The following is a 16,976-nucleotide window of genomic DNA, read 5'->3' on the forward strand; positions in this document are numbered from 1 at the left end:
ATGATACCTTGGTGTTGCTTTTCCTGTTTCCTGAAAGTGGATGGGCTTTTAAAAACAACTTTCCAAATAACAACAATAATAGGAGAAAATTGCCTTTAGTGGCAAAAAAAAATCTCTGCAAACGTCATAGTTGAATGCATTATAGCAACAGTAATTAATGAAAAACATATGTACAGCAGTGTCTGTGAAGTTGCTACCACAAGACTGAGAAAAACAGGACATCTCTTGCTTGCCTGGCTTTATAGTCTTCTGTGGTTTGGATTCCAGTATAATGGTCTCAATTTTCTAGAGCTTCTTAAGGAAACCAATGCTGGCAAACTTCATTTGAAGCGGACAGCATATTAACCGTAACCCTCTTTCAAAGGCATTAATGGCCTTTGTGAAATTCGTGCAAAACTAAAATCAAACAGTTAATGTAATGTCTCTGGCTTTGAGGTACTGAACTTACTACTTGCTTTATTTATTTTTGTTTTACAACATAAACCTTTGCAAAACAACCGTCAGAAAACACCAGGACACTGCAGGGAGTATATGAACTGCAGACTACAACCCTTAAGGCTTCAGGAACAACTGTACAATTCAAGAGTACCTCTGACATTTTTGCAGATTAAGGTCAAATGTAATATTTTTATATTTTTACAAATTACTCTTTTCCTTGTACATGCACGGATTATTTCAATTCAGAAACATGAATTCCAGGAGAACAAAGCCCTTATTTTATCGTTTTAAAATAATAACAGGCTGTTTTTAGCTCAACAATACAAGGAGATAGCCTTTCATGGTGTTTTCAAAAGCCAACCCAAGCAGCAGTAATAGAAGGTTGCTACAGAATGTCTAAATCTGTTATTAGAGGCTTCTCACTGGCAACATTTCTTCAGGGGGCAAAAAAGATTAACTTAGTTACAGAGTCCTTTGAATTACAGAACAATTACCACTGTTTAGGTACTTTCTGTACCACTAAGGAAGTAAAATCTGTGTATTCAACATGCTTTCAGGGTGTGAAATCCTGACCCCTGGTGATACATTTGAGAGCCTTATAATTTGTACTAAATATCTTGCCATCTTATCTTGGTCTAGGAAAACTTAAGCCTTCTATGAAAAGGATACATTCTCTTAAAATATACTTAGTAAATACTAAAGACACTTACATAACATGGAATCCTACTACAGTATACATGGGATGTCTGCAAAAGGTTACAAAAAGAAAGAAGAAAAGAATGCACACACATTGTGTGTGGTAAAAAAAAACAAAGTGGCAAAAATTGAATAGGCATACACCTTCTCCACTCCAAAACATATTACTTCTTGTCAATGTTTTCACTTATACAAAGATATGTCCTGATAAAGACTTGCGCAAACTATTCTCCAAGCAAGCCAAGGCCATATCCTGATGAAGGTTTGTGTATGCCGAAGCACTGACAAGTGCTAATAAATGTATTTTTGAGCACTAAAGGTGTGCACCCAACTAATTCTATTTTTAAGGTATCTTCAGATCCTGGCTGTCAACAAAAAGTGTACCAGCTGCTGATCAATACTAACAGCATAAAAGAACAACTGAAATATTCAATTTCCATTTATGTACTTTTGACATAAACTGGTTGTTATGCTCACCACCAGCCTAAACTTGTACTTTAACAAAAGCAACATTGCAAAAGACTCACAACTGAGAATAAGTGGGAAAAATAAACATTTTAGTGCAACATGACTGCAGGGATCAGAACAACTGATTTTTGAGTATTTATGTTCCACAGTCTATACAGTCCGAGAGAACTTGTTTAAGATTGAATATCTCATATCTAATCAGAATGCAAAATAACAAGAAATATTACAATGCTGTGCACATAATAGGGGACTAAGCAAATCAAAGGCAGAATTAATAATTTAAATAAAGGTCTTAATCCAGTTAAATGTTATGGTGAACAATGACCCCCAGGCAATAGCATGTAACCCAGAGACAGCATATGACCAGATTAGGAGTGTGTGTTTCGATGGTCTGTCACTGTTCTTGGCTTGCAGAACCCCTCCAAGCTCCTACAATGCACCGATGGTCTCCCTTCAGTGAAGTCTAACCCTTCCTAGAGGTATTAGTTAATGAAATACAGTATCTTCAGTTCCTCTGAACTGACTCGTCAAGTCTTCTACAATCCAGCCGGAACAGTCAAATTCCATTCCTATTCCTTAAAAAAAAAAAATTCATAACACACCCAGGGACACCCCGACACACTGAACCAGGCTGGCTCACACAATAGTCAGGCTTCCCATTTAACGGGAAAGTACATGTTCCTTGTCTCCTTGGAGACCTACCTGCATACCTTACATTGCGTAACTTACATCCTCCCAGTTTTCAACTATAATCAGCACTACTCAACAACTCTACAGAGATTATGGAGAATTCAGACTAAATACAGGAAAACATAGTGGAGACAAGATGTTAAGTTCACTCTGGATCTATCATTCACTAAAACTATCATAACTAACCTATAAATAAATACACTCCATAACCAATAAATGATTTGCACATTTCTTCCACTGACCGTCTTAAATCCTTAAAACTATCTGGAAATTAGGAGTGCTGGGTGGAAGCTAGGACCCAGGAGTATCTATACCTGTGCTACCTAAATAGTTCATTCTTCTCCTGACTCACTCCCTGGACTAAAGAAGCTCAACCACAGCCCCACACTCTACACCTGACTGCTGTTATACATTCATTTGCTGATGCTGTGGAATGTCCATTGACCAAGAGGCCAATCACATAAACCCTCTCTTCTCCTGTGGAATTCCATTTCACAGGATGCTAATCAGACAATTAAGGCAGGTGTGTCCAATTCATCCCCAGCAGGAGATTTCAGCCAAGTCCTAGCTGGCAACATCACAAATGTTGAAAACATTTTTCAGTTCTCACATAAGAGTTAAACAGTATCTCATTGCTCAAGAATGCAGAATCATTAAAATACATTTCTCAATCGGCTTTAAACAACCACATACACAACTCGACAGTTCAGCTTTATGAATGTCATGTCAGATTTGCAATCCCGTTTAATATGCTTAGTTCCCAGGACAAAACATTTTAGAGAGAACAGTTGCTTCTACAGAGTCCCTGTGTGGGACTTGAATTCCACAGTCAATATAAACCAACCATATCTTTTACTCAACAGTGCAATAAAGGTCAATATGTTTTGCAATGAATGCTTGACAGAAGCAAACTGACAAAAAGATAAGTCTCTTAATGTTAATGTAATCTAATACAAAAAAAATCTAAGGCGAGAATTACTAAGAGTCCATCATGCCACAAAGAAAACAACAACAACATACAATTAATGTCCTTGTCACGCATTTCAAACACAAACAAGAAAATGAACTGTTTCCTTGATGCTTAAAATACTTAGTAGTTGGAAAGTACAATGAAAAGATGTAGTCTTAAAGATTCAAAAGGACAGACTGTATAGTGAGACTATGAAATTCAAAGGCCATGAGAAACTATCATTTATTTAAAGCAAAACCTTGGACAGTGAGGACAACTCACACTTTAACATTGTCAAGTTTCAAATTATAAGAACAATAAGTTTTTAGATACAAATCATTACAAAGGAGGGGAGACCATTTTGTTAGGTCCCTAGTATGTAGCTAATTGATCCTAGGACCTCATCCACCTGGACATACTGTAGCTAGTTTTATATAGACATAATGGTAGTGAGCATAAAAAACAAGTCCCTGTTCTCAGTTTTAAGCACACTTCCTTCCCCCCCCCCCACTTACTGTATGTCCTTTGATTTATTTCTCTTCAGATTTTAATACCTTCAGGGATTTTGAATACTTGAATCCCCTCCCCTTAATCGTCTCTAAACACGACTAAAATGCTCTTTTAGGCTGTCAGTGTAGGACATCCCTTTAAGACCACAGATGCACCTGGTTGCTTCTCTGGACTGATTCCAAAGTAACAATGTATTTTCTGTAACAGGATGACCAAAATTGTACTCTCTAAATTGGGTCTTCCTAGTGCAACTGTCCTTGTACTTTTAACATGAAGACAAATCCTACTTATAACATGTACAGTTGTTACAGGCTATTGTTTCATAACACTTGAAAATTTTTGCATAGCATTCTTAAATTATTCCAAATTAACAGAAACTTTACTTACTTTGATTTAGTAAGAAATGTTACTTTTTTAATTCCAACTGGGTTCACATCATCGTTAAAAAAAAGTCTGCATCTGATGATTAGACAATTAGCAGAATGCCATCATGAGCCACACATTCACGCTAAAACTGATGCACTCCTATTCCTTTTGCTTAACAGATTAAAGCTTAAAATCAATTTAATTCATAATTAGTTTTCATCTTGGTACAATACTGGGTATTGTTATTAATTTGTAGGACGTAGAGAAATCAAGTATGCTGAAATTAAATAGAAAAACGTACCTTAAGAAGTCAACCTCCAATCATTTAAGGTCATTAAACAGAACATACCGCATGTATATGCATCTACTGATTTTGTCCAATACAAAGAGCTGTTCTTAAACTTCCAAGACCAAAATCCTGCAGAGGAAAACCGTTTTGCAGCTATCTGCATCTACAACACTCTGACAACCAAGTTATAATGCCGTTTCCTTGACAGGTATAGCATCACCTGATGAAAACCAATCATCATACTACATAATTTTTTATTCAAAATACAATATGAGAAGTGTGTGGACTCAGAATGACTGCAGTAAATAGCCTAACACGAATGTACGAAACAAAAGCTTACTCCTGATGAACACAGTAAAACCACAATCTTGTACAGTATGTACTGTATGCTATTATTTATTTTGTGCCATCTGCAGGGACAGTTAGTGTTAAAACATCAGTACACAGACCCAAGTACACATTCAAAACTAAGAAACCCAGTTCCAGGGGATTCCAGCCCAGTCTAACAATGCCTGAATTCACACTGCAAATGCATGATGGTAGTGTGCCTGGACTGAGCTGCATGTTTTAAGTGATCATGTGGAATGAAGAACATGATTCTATGTTACTGAAATAGCCATACAAAACAAAAGCTTTTCTTACCACTCTTTTGAATTTCTGAAGCAGTTCAGGCTTTCCATCAGTGCCCCAGCATTTATTTACAGCACTTTCTTTCCACCCTTTGGGTAAGCAATAAAGCACAGCATCAAGCAGGACAGGATTTTTACATTTCCGACCTTACTCTGCAAATCAGGCTACACATTAGAGGAACCTTTGACCATTTCATTAACAAGCTCGCTGCTTAATGCTCAGAGAAAGGCGACAATTGTTCATAAAGGTATTCCAAATATTCTAGATTAAGCATTTTAAAATTCACTTAGGGGAGGGTTAGAGGAGCAACCTATTTAATAGTTTTTATTCCTCTGTACCGAAGTTTATTACACATAAATGTTATAACCACAAATATAATACACTGTAACAGAACATAAAGCTCTGGATTTTGCTTCACCACATCGACTAACACAGACAATCAGATAAACTATTAACAATTTGTCCAGTTAAATATCAGATTACCATTATTGACCTGTCAGGAATAACTCACAAGTACATGAATATAAAGTAAGCTATGAGTGTAAAGAGCACTTCAGTAATAGGATCTGGCAAGATGAGAAATGTTTCAACACGAGCAGGAGATATCTTCTTCAAAATGCAATTTAAAAATCAATTTGACTTATACTTGTATCTCATTAATTTTGGACAGGATTTATAAAAGAATTCAATAAACTCTCGAAGGACAAAACCAATTATTTGATTTAAAAATGGATTTACATGCAAAAGCAATTAAGAGGATTTATAATCTGAATTAATTGGTCACTGTAAAGCCTGATTTAAGTGCATCAAAGCTGCTATGAAGGCAATTACTGCATGTTTTATCCACAGTGCATTGCTGCTATAGTCATTAGGCACGGTGTTGGAATGCACTGCAGGAAGGCTTCCATGTGATGCATTCCACTCTATTTCCTCTGTTTTGACAACCCCCTATTTTTCATAATCATTAAGAGTGCCCTGGAGCCTGACAATCTGTTAATCATTGGTCTAAACCAAGGAAATCATCCTAGCTAGGCCAATCAAATTCAGCCTCCCTCAACACAGAGCAATCAACCTAAACCCAATGCAACATCCCTGCCAAGTTTCAGTAGCTACTACAATCAGCCAGTTTGCAAACTGCAGGAGGCCTGATGTCACAGGGAAAGCATTTACATTCACCCCTGGTGAAATAAGAACAATATTTGTTTAGTTGCAGACATCATTCAAATGTAACACCATCCTTCTAGAAAGAGGATTTGGGGGGGCTAAACAAAGCTTTTATATGTTGCCCCTTTATGAACACAAAAAACACAATTAAATGGCTGGAACCAGAACCAGGTGTGAGGTCACACCTGAAGAAGGCTCCACGGCCGAAACATTGTGTTTTCTTCAGTTTTTTTTTCAGCATAAAATAAATGTATTACTTGTTCCTTTGCAGACTACGCATGCTGACACAGCTACCCACCTGAACTACTAAAGTTTAATAAAGATGGAAATTGGGGAAAAAACAGCTGGAATACAACAAATGTAACCAAGACGTTCAAGTACACAACTTATTAACACCAATTGCCAATATGCCAATTGTATCCATTTAATTCACAGGGGGAAAGTCATACAGAAAAGACTAAGCTAGCAATGGAACATGTCCCTCATTCATCTCGGTCAAGAAGTTTCAAACTAGGTCCTGTCCTCTTCAAGCCGTTATATAGATGAGACGAGCAAAATTTCACTAATAGACTGTTCAAATATAAAGTAGTCTCAGTGCAGTGTACTAAACCTTATCTTGTATAAGATTTCACTAGTAGTGTGGTGTTCAAACTTTTCTGAAGTATGAGAACAGGCGGCATATTTTAAATGTCATTTAAATCAGCCACCTCTGCTCAGTATTCCAATATTTACAGCTTAAAAAGAAATTGAGGATAAAATTAATTGAACCTTAACAGAAAAAAATGTTCAAAACAAGGTACCTGTACGTTAGCACTGGTGTCAACTGGATCAAAAGTCTGAACCTCGGCACCTCAGAACCTCACCTTCTTGAGAAAAATTGCCAGAAATACAATAGAGAAACAATCATAATGTTCAGCTTTCCTAAAAACTTGTGTCTTAAGTGACGACCGTTGAATGAGTTAATCATTTCAAAAAGGGAAACTCAACATAAAACTTTTCAAGATAAAGTTAAAGCTAAAGCTAAATTACATTTTAATTAATTTCAATAGTATGATTTCTTGTACCACCCAAACATTTTAGTTACAGGATAAAATTATACCTCTTATTTTGTGTGTGAGCCTCTTAGCTGATCAGACATTAAGCAAAACTGCTCTATTTTACAGGTATTAACAAGCATGGGCAAACTAAATTGCTGAATGCAAGAAACCTGTTTAAACAAATAAACACAAGATAGGAGGAGATTTTTCAGAAATTACAAGTTAAAAACATATGTTCAGTCATATGAAAAAATCTGTTTAACATCAGTTCTATAGAAATATAATACCCCAGAAAGCATAAAACATAAGGCAGGACCCTAGCAGGGAATGTAGGGTAGGGCACAGTTACATTTTACCAAGCTGGAATATCTTTGGAAGACAAGAAGAAATTGGATTACCCAGAGAGAATGCATATGAACTCAAGCAGAACATGAAAACTCAATACAAAACTCAAGAATTCTGAAACAACAGCACTAACCACAAAGCCACCCTTTACCAGGAACCATAACATCTCAAAATTCCTCTGGCATGCAATTTAAGATTTATTCCTCACAAAAAAACTCATAACACCTGAAACTGTGAAACCCCCTTTAATGGAAACACCTACAGTACATCTGGGTCACGACCTGAGCAATAGTCAAGTTACATGGTGTAACTTGCTCCCTTTTCCAAAAGTAACCAAATATTAAAACTAAAGGGAAAAAGAACCCCATAGTTCACTAAATATCTTTTGATCCCACTCTCACACGAATTATCAAATTTGAAAATGGCAAAAAAATAGAAAAACATTCCTTTTTTTCATCACACGGAAAGAAATTGTTTGAAGCACTGTATTGTAAACAGTCAAATACAGGGACATGCCCAAGCAACTTACCAACTATTAGCCTCTGACTATATATAGTCTATATATATACTGTAGTATATATACAGTATATACACACACTATAGTGAGGCTTGGGGCCTGAGGGTCACAACCAGGCTGTACTGTTTTCTGACCCCAATCAAGACTGACACCTGCACAGAGATGACTGAAATGACTGAAATGCCAAGCATTCAGAGATGACTGAAATGGAGTGATCCAGGTATATATTACCTGTGGTGCAAGCTGGAGGAAAAACTACAAAAGTGTTAGGTGCAGAAATTCCACTTACCAGCCAGTGTATGACTCATTTGTATTCTGAAGCCAACAATCAAAAAAGTGCATATCATAGATGATGGATTGTGGGTCTTTTCCCCAAGCTAACTCAGTGAAAAGTCAAGTCGAAAAATAAACAGAAATTGCTAAATGGGTCAGGAAAAGGGAAGAATAAGTGACTATACTCAAACAATAATTAAATAGAACTTCTCAGAATTGTGCTTAATAGTTCTAACCACATATTGTCACTTTAGGATCTCTCTACATTTTGTAACCATGGAAAAATCCTTCAAGAAGAGTTGCAGCCAAACAGACCACAATACATATCTAGTTACACCAGACCACATCCACAACAATGCAGAGCACTCATGAACTTTCCATGTCTAACCTCCTTTGCAGTTTTCCAAATTTGCCCCTTCAGGCCCCCATTAATGACGTTTTCCTTATAATTGCTCACTCTATACTGTGTCCAATTTCACCAGTTCTAGCTGAAAACACCACTCTCATCTGAAATAGAGGAGGCAGTGTGGTTTTTCCAACACAGATGTCCCAATCCCAATGACACAGCTTTGACATCTTACACTGGTAACTGGGTACTTAGCTGGGTACTTAGTCCATTTAGCTTGTTCTTCCACAGTCTTTAATCTATATTACTACTCAGCACAAGGACGCTGACACTTCAAACTTCCAGGCAAGTTTTTGTGGTTTCTAAGAGCAAAAACTTTTTTTTTTTAATTGAAAATAGATAACAGTAAAAGGAAGTCCCCTCCTGTCAGCAACCCTGACAATCTAAAAACACTTAGGATTTGTCAGACAGCTTAACCATGTATAGACCAATCTCCCTTAGATACAATGCAAAGTGCTACAAAATTGATCATGAGATCCACAGAGAGCCTCAGTCACAGAGAACAACACAAAAAGGGCAATGCTTTAATCCAGTCAAGTGTCACTTCTACTGATCCCATGAACAACTTCTGTTAGCAAATCTCCCACGGCAACAAGCTTTTCTACACACTTCATGTTAATGAACATGTGCTATAAGCCACTTTGTCATCCGATAGTTTAGAATCGGGAAAATCCCAAAGATTTGCAGAAATACTAAAACAAATGGTATGGGGTCTTTAAAAGATTAGAAAATCAATGGTACATTCAAGCAGGATATGTTGTAAATTATACACAGTAGAGAGGCCAGAAATACGTTTGATGCCTTGGCGGACTATCTGGCCTTTACCCAGGACAGGTTTTTCTACATTCTTTAAAGTGATCAACAGAAATCGCCAACATGAGATAACTCCACACTAATTTCTATCAAAACATAAAAAAGGATTTTTGTTTTAAAGTAATTGACAAATTGACAATAACTCCACATTACTGACGTCTTAAGATGTTCTTAGCAACTACATCATAACAGACCAGTAACAAATCACAGTATAAGCCATGCCACAAAAATATTTAAACATCCCCTTTGAGTCTAAGGAGAAACTCCACACCCTTGAAGTTTAGGATTTTTCTACAATCAAATTTAACACCATCATCAAGCACAGCAGGTCAGGTACGATTGCCAAATTCTAAGCTGATTAATATTCCTTATGTCAAGTATACTTAACAATGACTTATAGTGTTGCAATAATTAGAGCTATCTTTAATGGGAAGAGAATAGATTCTTGTGTCTTCCAAGGTTGTGTTTAACTTGGAGCAACAGTGCAAATGTTTACTACTTCTTTAATGAAAGGGACATCAACCATGTCCTACCCCAAAAAAATATTAAGACCTGGCCAGACCAAAGGATAGTGTGGTAACTTAGTGAATCACAGAACAGCAAATGCTGCACATTAACTTTGCAATGAAAAGCCAAAATGCCTTCAGTATCTTCTGCCTTGAACATTTGCTAATTTTTGGTCCTGTTAGAGCAAACCTGGACAAGACTTTCCAGTAATGCTAATGGGAAAAGAGTAGCTGATTAACTGCACAACACATTTTCCATGCGAACCAAATACATCTTAATTTTAATTAAACTGGGTGTTTTCCTACTGAATGCTCATAAATAGTCTACTGCAGTCCCAGAACTACAGGGGGCCTGGAGCAAACACTGTCCTTATATAGAGCTTTTTGTTCATCCCATGCTCCATTTCCTTCTCCAGATATGTACTGTAGTAAGCCACCCCTGTCCTCTTCCTAGCTTCATGGTATTTGCAATATTACTGACTTTGTTGTCCCACATGGGAAATTTGCATTGCAGGCAAATACAAGACATAACACAATACAGGAACAGGTAAAGGTTTATTCCATGCTGAAACGAAAAGAAAAGAGACAATGTTTAGGCTGTAGAGTCTTCTTTAGATGTTGCAGAGCTCCTCATCCAAAACTTTGCGTCTCCTGTCTTTTGACCATGGAATAAATGTTTACCCATTCCATTGGAGCCAACACATGCTGAAGCAGCTACCTACTCGAACTTTATAACACTACAACACAATACATTTAACACTTCTTAACTCATTTACAAATACGAAACATACATGCATAAAGTGAAAGGAAAACAAGCTAGCAGCTTGTAATTGTGAAAAAGTAATTTTCACAATTTAAGAAAATAAACTTTGTCATCAGTGGCTGAGACAGATACATAAGACATACAGTATGCATGACAATAAAAAATAAAATAAATAGTAAAATATCACAAGTTGTTCAGATTCAAGCAGGTTGCTAGCCGAAGGAATAAAGAATAACTATTTGCACTAAAATCTAGGCAGTCTAAATCGACACCCTGATGGAAGGAGCTCAAATACACTGTGTAAGGGGTGGTCATGACAGCCATCGATCATGTTGGCCTTCCACACTGTTTGATGTCGATGTCTCCCAGCTGTAGCTGTTGTGCACCCAAGACTTCGCTGGCTACCTTCACTGTCCTGTTCAGTCTGTCTTATTGCATGTGTTAAGGTCACCAAACCAGGCTACCAAGTGAATGTCAGAACAGAGTCAATAAGAGTTCCATAGAACAAAGACTGTTTTATTGTACTACACACATTTAAACAGCAGAGCTTTCTCTGTAATAATCAATTTCCTCAGAAAATGGCATCCGTATTTTCCTGAACGTTTAGCTTATAATCAACCATAGTGCAAAATATTTCTTGTTCCTCAATGACTATTGGTTTCGCAATGGGTAGTTGCTTTCTATAATTAACGACCAACACGATAAGTTAAAGGAAGATGTGTTGTTACACTCTTCCAACAAAATAACCCACTACAGGCCCATGATCAACGTCTACATCTTGGGGGAGACCGACAAGAACAGAGTCATCAGCAAACTTAATGATGTGTCTGTTCTCAAAAGGTATTCGACAGCGGTCTGTATAAAGAACGTACAGGATAAGGGCTAGCAGATTTTATTTAAATTAATGTGTATGAAGAATTTAAATGCTCATATTAGACGACTGTACACCGCTAAATCTCTTTTAGTTGCCTTCTCCCGATTTCTAGAACCACAGAGTAGCAATTATTTTGCAATCGCTTACATTGCACGCGAAACGTGTTCAAGAGATTTCAGATGCTTGGTAACACATTCCTTAGAGATCTCAGGTAAGTTAAGCAATTGAGACAATAGCTGACGGTTCGCATGATTCATAGAACAGTTCAAAGGAGGGGTAAACCAAGCAAGAGATTACTGAGTGGAGATAGCGATACTGAGATAACTCCGAAAGAAAGCTCGAACCATGCAGCTTTAACAAGCCGGTTTTATTGGTCTGGGATTGGATGCCAGAGTAGGTATGCAGACACACATGACTTCAGTGAAACTTTGCCAGCATCAAACATTAACTCTGTAGAGCTCATATAGTTTTACATGTATATTCTCCACAAATCTACAGCAACCCAGTAACTAAAAATTGCCGTCATTCACCAATGCTCAAATGAACAAGTATACAACGAAGGAAAATAAAAGCGTGCTTTAACCGAATACGAAACAGGCGCTTTGCCTTTGGGAAAAGTAATTTTGCTAGAATTAAATGCTCTGTACCTCCATCCATCGCTGAGCTTCTGCAAAAGCCAAATCACAGCTGACATTGGAATTCTCTCTCCACTCCATCTCGCAGTAATCCTGGCAGCTCTGTAATCCTTTGTTCGCGGTTCCCGAAGGATATTAAGAAAACGAGGTCAAAATATTAGTTTTACAACGGCAAAATAAATCTTGCGCTTGATTGTTAATTCACGACCCCAAAACCAAAGGTAACAGCTGTACTGTGATTATGCTAGCGAGATAATTACCCATTAAACTGGTACTCTACGACTGTATATTTATATACGAGTCCGTAAAGTATTGGCGATGGAATCATAGTAACTTAGTTTCCTTTTGAAAACGCTTCACCTGAAACTTCCGCGCTAACCTACATGTTTCCTACAGACGTCTGAGTTCTGTAGCTAAAATACTTACTCTTAGCTCTGCACTACTTTCAAGTTAATCAAGACAGACAGAATAAGTTTTATGCCCCAAACTCCCCATTGAAAAGTTGCTTTTCAATGCACATACAGGTGTTTCCCGTTATCCCCACGTCTGCAGCTTCACAGCCCGTCTTGCTCTCTGCCTCCCACCTGTATCCTCTGCTCGGTAAAACTCCCCACCCTCCGGGCGCTGGTACCTGATGCCCGCGGTCGTGCATGAATTTCTCCAACAGCCGTAGAAGTCACGAAAACACAACTAACCCTGGACGAGCCCTCAGCCGCACACACTTTGCAGGTCCAGAAACCAGGTCGACTACTTGCACTGAACTTAAAAGTTTGAAAAACCCTGATGGGAGGAAGTCCCGCCCTCTAGTGATTACTTGGCGAAACACGGGTGAAGTTTCCGTCGATCCCGCAGAGGAGACAGGGCCGGAGGACCGGTCACTGGCGCTATCAGTGTTAGCACACATGCAGAGAAAACCAGATACCAAACCTCTAAGATTAAAAACACCTTCAAGTTAAATTTAAAACAGCAGCACTGCATTACTCGGTTTATTCCTGGGGACAGTTTCCGAACATTGCTTTTTAGTAGGGTGCAGTTAATTGAATGGTGTATTATTTTAATTACCTGCTTGAACTATTATTTTAATTGTCGGTTTAATCTGCGGAAAACTCGAGCGTAAAAAGACCATTTCAAAATTTAAAAAAATAGAATGCGCTACCGTCGTGTAGACTAAATGGTCCTCTCACTGAAAGTATTTTTTTCGGAAACTTTCAATCTGGATTTAGATAATTGAAAATGCTCTTTATTAAAGATTATAATCTTCTTTTTATATCTCGGTTCTTATGCAAATGATGACATTCTGCTTACCCCATTAAATCAAATTATAGCTGGTATGACATCTCTGGTACTGCCCTTAACGTGACGTTTAAAAGGTTTACATTTTACCCCTTTGAGCATCGACGTTCTATTTCTTTTGTTTTGATGGCTGCTTTTCTCTGGTAAACTTGGGTACAGTGCATCCGTGTTGTCTAATCACAGGTAATTTGACATCTGAAGGCTGTCATTTAACAACATAAGAGTTTACAAATGAGTTGATCTCATCCAGTTATTTCTTTAAAGAAGTCATGGTTTTGTCTTAACATTGGCTAGCTTGTTCCATACTTCCACAACCCTTTGTGTAAAAATGCCTCCTGTTCTTGGATTTCAATGCAATTCCACTTGTGAGCTCGAGTCCACGTTTCACTGTTGATGTTGAGAAAGATCACAAGGTTGACTTTGTCAATGACTGAGGCTTTTACATTCCTGTATTCAATGGCATGTTGTAATCAGGTACAGTAGCTTGTAAACTAGTCTATTTTAGATTTAAAAAAAGATGTATCTCTTTTAGCTTGTTATGTAGGACATTCGCTAAGACCCCTTAATGTGTCTGGTTGCTCTGCTCTAGACTGATTTCAGAGCAGCAACCAATGTTTGTTTTGGTAACCAATATTGTACATGATATTATAAACGGAGGCATTCTAGTGATAAGAAGAATTTTAGTATTCATATATTCCCCCGTGTTGAAATATGGAATTCTACAATTACATTTACTGATTTTATCAGTTTTATGCAGATTATATTTGAATCTATGTCCACCCTAAACCTGAACGAGGTAGCTGATCCAGTACTCCTTGATTGCATTTCTGAGACAAAAAAGTTTTACAAAATATTTTGAAATTCTTATTATTGGTCTTCTCACAACACCTAGTCAGATGGGGGGCACCAGCATTGGGATTGATCCTTCATGTGTCTGCAAAAAAAAATGGTTCAGATTTTTGTGTTTAAAGGCTTCATTGTTGTAATCCTATGTGGCTGAGCCTCTTTAACGACACAACTAGTACAGAGTTAGGCAGTCACAATCCTTACTAGGTCTCACACTAATAATCATATCACTCCTGTCTCACAGTCCTTGCACTGGCTTCCTCTCAGGTTTCAAAGATGTGATATTGATCCTGTGTGAACAAGGACTGGGACTTATTTTGATTTTTTTTTTTGGTGGGGTTAGGGTAATTATTTTGATTATAATGAATATAACTTGCACATCAGAACCAAAATCTGAATAATAATTTAAATGAGAAGTAAAAATTCAAAACACTAACAATAAAATAACTAATGACATAATAAAGTGCAATATCTTTTTCTTAAGATATAATCCAATCCATGACACAAGTAGCACTCTTGCCTTCTGAAAAGCATTTGAAAGGCTACGGACTGAAAAGCTGTAACTGAAGTAGGTCTGCTGGTTCATAAAACCCATGGCCTCCTGGATTCATGCATATATTATATTGTAATATAATTCTTGTTATGGAGTTAACTTATAGAACACAAAGGCATCAAGCCTGTGTCCGTACATCAGAACCTTCCTGATAAAGACCCCTTTACTCTTTCATTCAGATCACACTTCTGTGAAAATCTTAGCCCGTCTTCAACATTCCATTAACACTGGAATGGGGAAGAAGTCTCATCCTTGGCAAGAAGATAAAACACGTAATAGGTAGACTGTTCTGAAAACATGCCTTTCATGTAGAAGAGGAACCACCCTGAGGATTTCAATGAGTAGTCAGTAACTGACACTCCCCAATTTAGTCTCCTTTTAGCTTTCTTCAAGCATCCGCAAGAGCCTTCCTTTGGTTAACACAATCCCTGTAATTTCCAGAAATGGCTTTCTCTTTGTGCTTTTAGAGGAAGGGTTAAATGCTTCTGCTATACAATAACCTTCTATAGAACAAAATGAATAAGAACAAAGGTTCGAAGGTAATTAAAGGAACAGTTGATTATTATTGAGTTTCAGCATTTGAAAAAAAAGCCAGTTTCTTTACTTATGAGTGGAACAAAGAATGTCACACCCATGGAAAATGCTAAAGATTTTCAAGTATGTAGAAAAACCAGTGTGACCTAATTAAAATGTAAACAATGAGTGAAGCACATACCTGAGCACTTGAGTCCAACAGGTGTTGCCTTTTACTGCAATATACTAATACTCACAGCTGACAAAACTGTTGGAATGTTTGAAGGCACATAAAATTCAAAACCTGATTAGTTACCTGAGAACAAAATCGACATATATGATACTTTGCGATATGGCCATGGACCCAATTTTGTATGCCAGGTTTTGTAATTAACTGTAATCAAATGTTTGTATTTGGAGACACGGTGGCACTGGGGCCCTGGAAGACAGAATCTTGATTACTTCCAAGTGGCAAATTGTTTTCAATTCCTGACCTGGGGTTCTGTCTGTGTGAAGTCTATATGTCCTTCCCGTGTTTGCGTGGTGTTCCAGTTTCCGTTGAAAAACACACAGGTCGGTTAATTGGCTTCTGCGACAATTGGCCTTAGGTGCGAGTGTGTATCTGTCTGTATTTTGTGTGCACTGGTGTCCCATCCAGGTTGTACCCTGCCTTGAGCATGTTGCTTGGAGGACAGGCAATACTTAACTGAACTCCACTGCAATACTGAACTGGAAGAAGTGGTTAGAAAATGGATGAATGATATATTTGAAAAAACTCACTACAAGGAAATGGGATCTTTCACACAAAACCTTACCTGAAGCCGACGATAGTGTATGTTGTTGGCTTTCCTTACCTCTTCAAATGTTACTTCAACTCTTTTCCTGAAATTCTGAAAGCCATACTTTTTCATTGCTTTCAATGGCTTATATGACTTTTGTGCCGGAACACCGAAAAAGTTAAAATTGATCCTGTTATTACAGAGAGTGCCATTGTTTAGGATTCTAACCGATCTATAGCGTTATTGTGTAACGAGTCCCCAGATGATCTTTAAGGTCAGACCAGAATAGATTACTTCACCACTCCCTCTACCAGAGCATGACTTTATTTACTATTTTTTCTTAGCTCACATTTCAGTCCTTTCAAGTTGATTCCTACTTAAAATTTTCTAAAGATTCTTTTTGTTGAGTTTATTATTTTCCGATCTTAATAATAAAACATTAATCACTTTTTTGTGCCTTTTAGCATTTTCTTTTCTTCCATGGTTTTGCTGAATCTGTTTTTAACCATTAAACTGTATTTTTAAATAGAAATGGCGCAATGGCTAATGACACAGTAGTGTTTATTTAGCCTAAAAAATCAAATATATGTAGAATCACGCTAATTTTGGACCACGTTTTAACA

The 16,976-nt window shown here is 37.4% G+C and overlaps 1 protein-coding gene across 10 annotated transcripts in view; it reads right to left on the bottom strand.

The window, feature by feature from the left end:
- LOC148835570 (LIM domain only protein 7-like) overlaps positions 1 to 13,116 on the bottom strand; it is a 72,027-nt gene extending 58,911 nt beyond the window's left edge. For 9 of the 10 annotated variants that reach the window (XM_088912715.1, XM_088912712.1, XM_088912707.1 and 6 more), the window contains exons 1-2: positions 13,001 to 13,090; positions 12,382 to 12,479 (exon numbers count right to left, since the gene is read on the bottom strand). In XM_088912715.1, the coding sequence (XP_088768841.1) occupies positions 12,382 to 12,450 (69 nt within the window). In that variant the 5' untranslated portion in view covers positions 12,451 to 12,479; positions 13,001 to 13,090. Of the gene's footprint in view, positions 1 to 12,381; positions 12,480 to 13,000 lie in introns of all 10 variants that reach the window. The other variant, XM_088912714.1, reaches the window with a different exon arrangement.
- Positions 13,117 to 16,976: the final 3,860 nt, after the last annotated feature.

This window comes from Atractosteus spatula, chromosome 4, assembly GCF_055471065.1.
Source record: "Atractosteus spatula isolate fAtrSpa1 chromosome 4, fAtrSpa1.hap1, whole genome shotgun sequence".
NCBI lineage: Eukaryota > Metazoa > Chordata > Actinopteri > Semionotiformes > Lepisosteidae > Atractosteus > Atractosteus spatula.